Here is a 9,963-nt window from a genome sequence, read left to right as displayed (position 1 = left end):
GCTGGCTCACTCCGGTTTCCACGAGCACTTGCTGACTTTTCTGCCTCCCCAGCATCCTCCTCACTTCCTTTCCTTACAGCTTCTTGCACTGTTGTACGTGTTCCTCCCTTTGGAAAAAAAAAAAAACCTAATGAGTTTGTTTTTCAAGTTTCGAAAAAGAACCGGTGATGTTCTCCCAGGAGTTTGTCCATTCCTTATCATTCCTTTCCATATCTTTAGGTATGATCTCTGTGGTTTAGAAATCCCACGTTCCACTGTTGTCAGAGAAAAGTTGCCTTAAACCTTTGCCCTGCAAGCACCAGAAGAGTGCTCATAAAAAGGAAGACAGCAGCAGATGCAATCACGGATGTGGCTTAGTCCTCACAGCTGCCCCGAGAGCTGTTCAGAGCGTACGAGAGCCTCAGTCATGAATCCAGAAGAACGCGTTGTGACCTGGCTTATATCTTTGGGAGTTCTAGAGTCCCCCAAAAAGACCATCTGTGATCCAGAAGAGTTCTTGAAGTCTTCGCTGAAAAATGGGGTAGTGTTGTGCAAACTCATAAGCAGACTTCTGCCTGGCTCGGTGGAGAAGGTAAGGTCATTTTGCTGTGTCTTCGGAAGTGCTTTCCACCACAGAGCAGCAATAATATCATTCTTGAGATTTTTCTATTGCCGGGTCATGGGAATCCCCTTCTTCAATATCTTTCTAAAAGTTAGGCATTTTTATTTACTGTCCTTATACTTTGAAAAAGTCAGAAAACGAAATGTTATCCTTCAGTAATTGGCCCCCTAATGTTACCCTACTAACACCCTGCTACAGGACTGCCTATCGGGAAAGGGAGGACAACCTTATTATGCGCAAATTTGCTGTTTGTGGAGATGCACATTAAACTTCTCTGTGCACTTGAGGCATGTTTTGAAATTTGAGTACATGAGCCTGTGGAATAATGGAATCATTTATAGTTGATCTTTCTGGTATTTGAGAGTTTGTCTAAAAAATAGATGGAGACTTCCTTGTTAAAAAAAAAAAAGATCATTGAAGAAAAGTCTATTAACAAGTGTCAATGTTATGTAAAACTCCCCCAAACCAAAGAGAAACCAACTATATGCATTGAAGGCAATGGCATTCAAAGTGAAACTAAACCTTGCTTTAAAAAAAATTTAAGATTTTTGAAGTTAGAAGCCCATGTTGTGACAGTGGACGGCTTCTAAAGTAGGTGCTTTGTGTCATTAAAGGTAGGGTACTTATTGTAAGTAGAGTAGAGTACTTTTCTTAAGGTCACTGTGTACATAACTTAAATAGGGATCTTTTTGCCTCTTTGGAATCAGTTCTATTTTTATGGGACAAGTAGATTTATTTATAATTTCTTAAACATGAAAAGCGGTGATTAAACTGATAAGATATAGACAGACATGATAAAAAATGTGGTGCCCAGTCATAGTGAAATATCAACAAATTATCATGAGGAGTAGAGGGGGGTAATCAAGGTAGCCTTCTTGGGCAAAGGTAGGATCTAAACTATAAATACACACACACACACACACACACACACACACACACACACGTGTGCATGTGTATATATGTGTCTTAGTTTCTCGGATTTGCTAGCACCACAGTTGAGTCGAAGGTACGAGAAAACCTTCTTAAATAGAAACGACTTGGAGACATTTGAAACAAAAAGCAACCGTTCAGCTGTTTGCATCACTTCCTTCAGTGGTTAGTTCTCTTCCTGGATGGAGAGCGGGGCTGCCCTCTGCCTTCCAAAGCCAACTGTGTCTAGTTTTCAGCAAATGATGGTGATTGTCATGCCTTAGCAATCTCTAAGTGACATTTGACTCTTTGTCTAGTATTGTCAGGAACCCCAAACTGAGGCCGACTGCATCGACAACATCAATGACTTCCTGAAAGGATGTGCAACCCTTCAAGTGGAAGTAAGCTTACTTGTCTTGCCTTTCACTTTGCCATTATTTTCTGCTGTGTTAAAGTCTGCAAATGTATGTGATTGATTTTCGCTGCCAGTAGCCACAGAGTAAACAGAGATATAGAATCCCTTTAGAGAATCCCCAGTTAGGACTGGTGATGTCCAATGGTGTCTTTCAGAACCTAATTCTAAACAAAGCAAAACTACTGACTGGGTATGTTGGTTCACACCTATACTCTGCAACACTCAGGTGATGGAGGCAGGGAGATCAGACGGTCAGGGTCATCCTTGGTTATACATTTAAGTTTTGCGCCAGTCTGGACTACATGAAAGTTTTTCTCAGAGAGAGAGAGAGAGAGAGAGAGAGAGAGAGAGAGAGAGAGAGAGAGAGAGAGGGAGGGAGAGAGAGGAGAAAAAGAAAATACAACAAAATGCAAAATTGATGGCTTTTAAATGCAGCTTCTTTCTAGGTGGTCAAGCTTTCTTTCCGTATTAATGGGGGAGAAGGGAGTCACTGGCAACAGCAGGAAAAGTAAACTTCCAAGAAGATATGGCCCAGATGAGCAGCCCTGAAACATACATACAGGATACTATATGGACTGAGGGATTATATTTAAGAACATATATGTCCATGCATCATATATATGTGTTTGAGTGTGTGTTTACGTGTGTGAGTGTGTGTGTGTGTGTGTGTGTGTGTGTGTGTAGCAATTAATGGGAAAAGAGGCCATAAATTTGAAGGAGAGTAGAAAGAGGTATGCAGGAGCATTTGGAGGGAGAAAAGGAAAGGGAGAAATGTTGTAATAACAATAATGAGAAGAAAGAAAAGAAGAAATGGCCTTTTTAAGTCCTTTAACACTTCTGAACAAAGGAAGGCCTTGAAAAACTACAAAAGCCTGGCTGACCTTCAGGTGAATGCTGTTCTTAAGCAGAGTGGGAGCTGTAGATCATGTTGGCTTGCAGTGCATAAGGCCCCAGGTTCAATCCCCCACACCAGAGCAAAAACAACAAACATCAAAATCAAAATGCAAGCCACATTAAACTATGTTGTATCCTATGTGCACGCAAAAATCATATTAGTGAGAAAGAGGGCAGGCCTTTCGTGTGTGTTGAGTTACTGTTTTGTGCTTTCATGTTGCTTTTGTAGTACGGGAATGGATCCTCCTTATACATGTGCCACACCTTCCTGCCCTCTCCTAAGCCTTTGAAAGAGACACAGTACTAACCACAACATGACGGCCTTTCAGGGCCAAATGAGATATTGCTTCATTCTGGAGTCTTAAGAAAGTCAACCTCCTAAAATGTTTGTGATAATTTGTGTATTATTTTCAGCTCAGGGCCAGGTCAGAGGTGTTTTACGTTAGCAAACAAATATTGTCTGGTAGAGGTTTGAGCATAGACTTTAGTGCTAGACTTCTTGGGTTTAAGTCTCAGTTCCTGCTGACACTGTGACCTTTGCATCTGTTATTTTACAATGCTTCTATACCTTGACTTCTCCACCTATAAAGTAGGAATACTAGTGGTACCTGCATGTCTATTGATATTAATCAGACATTTCAATGAATTAATATATGTAAAACCCTGGGAAGAGAGCCTGGGCCATAGTTTTCTTCGAGGAGCTTTTTATCATCATCCTCACCACTGTTATCACCACCACTACCACCACCATCATCACCACCACCATCACCATCATCATTTTCATCACTAACTGTTGTCTCAGCTAAGCTTTGTTTCCTTCAAAAGCTTTCTTAAACCTAGCTGGCTATGGTGGTGCAAAACTCTAATCTCAGCATTGGGAGGCAGAAGCAGGTGGGTCTCTGTGAGCTTCAGGCCATCTTGGTCTACAGAGATAGTTCCGGGCCAGCCAGGACTACAACGTAAGACCTTGTCTTAAAACTGACCTTTTGTTTTTTCATTTGTTTGTCTGTCTGTTGTCTGTCTTTTTTTCTTGAGGCCAACCCTAATCTAAAGTTACATCTGTGTCAGAATATCTTATTCTAATCGTCCCTGTTTGGGGGCTCCGTCACCCACCTTGGCTTCAGAGTATGTGCTATCCCTTAAACGATGCTGTCTACTGTGGAACAGACCATGACATTTTCATGTTTAATTTTTCGAATAAAAACACGGTGAGTTGCCAGTGATTCTGTGCCGGAGCAGGCGGAAGGTGTACTGTGCTTCTTTGCAGTTCTAAGATGACACAGAGACACCTCCTGCTGCTGTCACTGCTGGGCTTTTCTGATAACTAAAGATGATTCCTTTAAGCACAAATACTTAAAATACTTAGTTTTTAATCAGAAAAAGTTCTTTCCACTTTGTGTAGAAATTTTACTAAAAAGTATATCAGACTAGGATGATATGAACATTGTAATCAAAGAATATGTGATATTTATACGTATCACATTCCTTGTGTAGCTTCACAGATATGTGTTAGAGTCAATCCATGCCTGTGTCCATGTTCGTGTCCGTGTGTGTGTCCGTGTGTATGTGTGTCCGTGTGTGTGTGTGTGTGTGTGTGTGTGTGTGTGTGTGTGCTGTATATACACTTTGTTGGTACATGTGTAGGCTAGAAGTCAATGCTGGTTTCTTCTATACTCTTCAGGTTACCTAAAGTATTTTTAAATAGTCTAGATCTCTTATATGTACAGGTGAGTTTTAGAATCATCTTGTTCATTTCTTATGATTTATTTTCCTTCCTTCCTCTGTCTCTGTCTCTGTCTCTGTCTCTGTCTCTGTCTCTCTGTCTCTGTCTCTGTCTCTCTCTCTCTCTCTCTCTCTCTCTCTCTCTCTTCTAAAACATCTCACTGAACTTGAAGCTTGCTCTTTTTGTCAGCAAGCACCTCACCTACTCAGCATGAATTATAAGCAGTTGCTGACATGCTCAACTTTACCTACCGAGCCATCTTCAGTCTACTCTTCATAAAGTTACTTGGCATCGGTTCCTCATATGTGTGATAGGGACTAACAAGATTTACTACAGGGGACTTTATACTTTAATGTGTGCATTTGCACGAGTGTGAAATATGTCTGCGTACCACATATATGCCTCATGCCTATAGAGGCTAGAAGACAGCGTCACCCCAGAACTGCAGTTGTGGATGAGTGTGCGCTTCCATGGGAATGCTGGGAATTGAACCTGGATTCTCTGCTAGAGCAGCCATTGCTCTTAACTGCTGAGCCATCTCTCCAGCCCAGCAGCAGAATATATTGAAATTAATTTCAAATGGTAGCATTCAATGTGGTGGGTATCATTACAGAGAGCTATTTTATGGGTCGGGCAAAAGAATTCATCTACAGCTCTTAAGTATCACCGAACCTAAGCATGAGTCCCACTGCTGTTACCTCATGACTAGGTGCTCTTTGTACTGTTGTGAAAAAAAGACCTGAGCCACAATGAGTCACTCACAGAGCCCTCAAGCAAGGCGCATAGAATCGCTCCAGAAGGAATGAGACTGAAAGATGAGCCGGAAAGCACGGAGCAGCCAAGTATGTGGCCTGTCCAGTCTCAAAGTTTCCAGGTAGCTGAAAAACAGACCTATACGGAACGGAAGTATTCTCAAAGGTCATGGAAGAAGAGAGAGAGAGAGAGAGAGAGAGAGAGAGAGAGAGAGAGAGAGAGAGAGCGCTCAGGCACCAAGTACTTAGAACAGTGTGTAGCATAGGACATGCTTGGTGGAGCTCAGTTAACTTTGTAAAGATCTGAGTGTATGAAAAGCAAGAATAGGGCTTGCCTCCTTCCCAGGGCACACTATTATTTAGCTAAAGAAAGGCGGCCAGTTTGAATCAGTTGTTTTGGAAGATAGAACCACTGAGTCAGACAGGTGCTAACTGAGCTTGTAGTTCAGAGGTGGAAAACCACATTCTATCACTTGGCCCCTCCAGATGACCTTTATCTTTTTGTTGTCCCTGGGTATGACAGTTTAGGGGTCTCTAGTGGTCCATACAGCTAACATCAGATAAATCTGGAGGGCAACACCTTTCCAACCTTCATACTATCCTTTGAAATATTTTTTTTCAAAAGAGATTTTGATAAGGTCATATTTGTTTTTATTTTATTTTGTCTTATTTTATTTTTGTGCATGTGCCTGCGTTTCTGCCCCAGTGGTGTGGAGGTCAGAGAACAATTTTCAGTAGTTACTTCTCACCTTCTTCTGCCTTGCTAAGTAAGGCAGGGCCTATCTTATTTCTGTTGTGCTGGTGTGTCCTCTAGCTGGTCTAACAGTGTGCCAGCAACTTTCCCATCTGCTTCTCATCTCACCATAAGGGTGATGGGATTACAGATGTACACCAAACCATCTAGCTTTTTTAAAAATTGAAAATGTATTTCTCATGTATGAGTAACCACATACCTGCATGTATGCTTGTACACCACGTGCATGCTTGATGCCCATGGATTATAAAAGGAGGTGTCAGATTCCTTTACAGGAATACAGATGGCTGTGAGCCACCATGTAAGTACAGGAAACTGAATCCAGGTCCTCCACAATAGCAGCGAGTGCAGTTTTGCCCACTGAGTAATCTCCCCAATTCTCAACTGTTTTTTTACATTGACTTTTGGTGTCAACTGAGAAATGCTTGTACAATCAAAACTCATGAGTACTTGTGTTTTTCCTCATTTGGCTCCCACATTAGAGCCTTTGATACACTTTAGGTTAATTTTTGCATATGGTATATACCATACTACATGTATGGACAGAGTCCAAATTAATTCTTTTTTTTTCAAAGCTATACATGCCATAGATTACAAATAGAGAGAGGTTCTTTCCTTCTACTACATGGGTGTTGGGGGCTTGCACTCAGGTCATCAGGTTTGGCAGCAAGTGCCTTTACTCATGGCTCCATTTCACTGGGCCCCAGTAAATTTCTTCTGGATGTTGACATGCAGTTTTCTAATCAACATTTGTTGAAAAGACTACTTTCTTCCCCTTTGGCTGATTAATATAACTTTGTGGTAACTTTGAAAGACGGAAAGTGTGAGATCTCCAAACTGTTCTTAGTTTCAAAACCATTTGGGATATTCTAAATCATTGAATTACAGTTGAGTTTTATATCATCTGCCTGCTGCCTTTCATTTTCTCTTTTCCTCTCCCTCACCCCCCCTCTCTCTGTCTCTGTCTCTGTCTCTGTCTCTCCTTCTCTCTGTTTCTTTCTGATTTTTGAGGCAGGCTTTCATTGTAAAGTCCTGACTAGCCTGGACCTTCCTATATAGAGCAGGCTGGCCTTGAACTTGTAACAATCCTGCCTCTGGCTCTTGACTGCTGGTATTAATAAATGTGCACCCCTATGTCTATCTCTATTTCTTAAAGAAGACCAGCCAGCTAAGATCTTCACAGGACTATGTTGACCTTACAGATCACTTTGAAGAGTACTAAGTCTTCGAATCTTTGAAATTGCTTATTTTACCGGAACTCACTCACATCTTTACTTTCCTTCTATTTTGTTGTTATAGGTTTTAGGGTAAATGTGTCTTACACTGTTTTGGTTCAACTTTTTTTCCATTTTATACTGTGTGTGTGTGTGTGTGTGTGTGTGTGTGTGTGTGTGTGTGTGTGTGTGTGAAATAAGATCTCATGTAACCAGGTCTGGCCTAAAATATTGTAGCTGCATTGCTAAGGATGAGCAAACTGTGGAACCTCCTGCCTCTGCCTTGAAGTGCTAGGATATACTTTTGGTTCCTATTACGTGTGGTATGTTTTTTTAAAAAAATATTTATGCCAATCATGGTAATGCACACCCAACTCAAAATTATATTTTCTTTCTTTCTTTTTTCTGGTTCTTTTTTTTTTTTTTTTTCGGAGCTGGGGACCGAACCCAGGGCCTTGCGCTTCCTAGGCAAGCGCTCTACCACTGAGCTAAATCCCCAACCCCTCTTTCTTTCTTTTTTGACATAGGGTTTTGGATCTCTCTCTCTCTCTCTTTCTCTCTCTCTCTCTAGACTAGGCTGGCCTTGAACTCACAGAGATGTTCCTGCCTTGGTCTCCTGAGTGCTGGGATTAAACGTCTGCACCACCATCACGGGGTCAGAATGCTCTTCTTAATTTGACATTGGAGCTTTCCTTGCTGATGCATGGAAAAACAGTTAATTTTTAATATTTATCTTTTTTCCCATATTAACTTGGGTATTTCTTATTTACATTTCAATTGTTATTCCCTTTCCCGGTTTCCAGGCAAACATCCCCCTAACCCCTCCCCCATCCCCTTCTATATGGGTGTTCCCCTCCCCATCCTACCCCCATTACCGCCCTCCTACCAACAATCACATTCACTGGGGGTTCAGTCTTGTTATATCTTTCAACTTTTCACATTTTGCTTATGAGTTCTAATAGTTTCTTTGTGGAGTTCTGATGATTTTTATTGTACAAGTTTATGTTTCTATGACTAGGGGATACTTGTACTTCATTCTTTTGGGTTTGAACAATTTTATTTATTTTTCGGTGCTACTTTCTAGGCTAAAGTAGAAGGAAATTCCTTGTTTGGGTTTTGATTTTCAGGAGAAAATTGTTAGTCTTTCCCTACTAGGTATGATGATAGATATGTATTTTTCATAATGGATCTTAGTACTGAGGAAATTTCCTATAATATTAGTTTGTTGAGTATTTTTGTTGATGTTACAAAAGATGATGCACTTTAGGCTGGACAGATGGCTCAGTGGTTAAGAGCACTAACTGCTCTTCCAGAGGTCCTGAGTTCAAATCCCAGCAAGCACATGGTGGCTCACAACCATCTGTAATGAGATCTGATGCCCTCTTGTGGTGAGTCTGAATACAGCTACAGTGTACTTATGGATAATAATTTTTTTTTTAAAGATGATGCACTTTACCAAACTCTAGATCAGTTGACCTTGGGATGTAGAGGTAGGAGGTTCCAGAGTTCAGGGTCATCCTCAGATGCATTTATGTGCCACATGTGTGTATGTGAGTCTAAATTTGCATGCAGAGGTCAGAAGAAAACCTTGGGGGCTGCTCCTCAATTATTCCTTGTTATTTTGAGTTTCTTTTTTATTCAATGCTGCATTTTACAGGGCAGCTACATGTGAAATTTCCAGGAAGAATTCTTCTGTTTCCACTTCCCATCTTGCCACAGAAGCACTGAGATTACAAATCCGTGTTGCTGTGCTTGGCTTTACATAAATTTGGGGGATTTGAACCCAGGTCCTCATGCTTGTGTGGCAGGCATTTTTCCCAGTGAAGTGACATGCCCCACCCGCAGTTTTCTTTGTGCATTTTATGCTTCTGTTGAGATGATCACTTACTTAAGCTTTTTATTATGCTGCTACATTGACTGATACTCATGTTACTTTGATCCTTCATCCCTGTCATAAATCCTAGTGAGTTATGTTGCATATGTACATATAATTTTGTGTGCATTTGTGATTATTCTTGAAGAATCTTTCATCATAGAAATGGAATTACTCTGTCAAATTTTAATAGATATTGTCAAATTCGCCTATGAAATTGCTCTACCAAGTTACATTTTTACCAAAAGCATGGAACGTGTTTTCTGTGTCCCTGTCAACACTACACGTTATTTATCTTTAAAGTTTGCCAAAGTGATGGATGAAGCAGTATTGCTTTTCCTTTCTTCTTTTTTTTTTTTTTGCTATAACTTGTTTTTCAGGATTCCAAATGAATTTGTATATATTGTCACTCCTTTATAGTCCATTTGTATTTCTTCTTCGTAAATCAAATACATCTTTCCTTTTCTCTTTTTTCTTAAAGCGTGGAGGAGGAGGTAGTGGTGGTGGATATATTCAGCCAAGTCAAAACTCTGTGTGTGTGTGTGTGTGTGTGTGTGTGTGTGTTTGTGTGTGTGTGTACATATATATGTATATATGTGTGTATATATAAATATGCATATGATCCTTATTTTAGGTTAACTCACTAATGTGACCAGGAAGTCTCCACAACATGAGGTTTACAAATCACAGGCTCTGATCAGTTGGGTGTGTCCCGAGTGTCTGATTGGTGCTTATCTGGCTGTACTTCTGTACTGATACTGGGAATAGGGGTCTATGGAAGCTCAGCCCAGGGATTTTCCTTTCATTCCTAGTGTATACTGTTCCTTC

At 40.7% G+C, this 9,963-nt stretch overlaps 1 protein-coding gene across 6 annotated transcripts in view; it reads left to right on the top strand.

Moving 5' to 3' along the window:
• The first annotated feature begins 342 nt into the window (after positions 1-342).
• Positions 343-9,963, top strand: part of Arhgef6 (Rac/Cdc42 guanine nucleotide exchange factor 6) — a 118,861-nt gene continuing 109,240 nt past the window's right edge. For 5 of the 6 annotated variants that reach the window (XM_087600359.1, XM_087600358.1, XM_087600357.1 and 2 more), the window contains exons 1-2: positions 385-571; positions 1,828-1,911. In XM_087600359.1, coding sequence (XP_087456485.1) covers positions 407-571; positions 1,828-1,911 — 249 coding nt within the window. In that variant the 5' untranslated portion in view covers positions 385-406. 6 annotated transcript variants of the gene reach the window in all.

Source organism: Rattus norvegicus, chromosome X (genome assembly GCF_021556685.1).
Source record: "Rattus norvegicus strain SHRSP/BbbUtx chromosome X, alternate assembly SHRSP_T2T, whole genome shotgun sequence".
Lineage (NCBI taxonomy): Eukaryota > Metazoa > Chordata > Mammalia > Rodentia > Muridae > Rattus > Rattus norvegicus.
The sequence above is the reverse complement of the archived record's forward strand: the minus strand, read 5'-3'. Positions and strand labels throughout refer to the sequence as shown.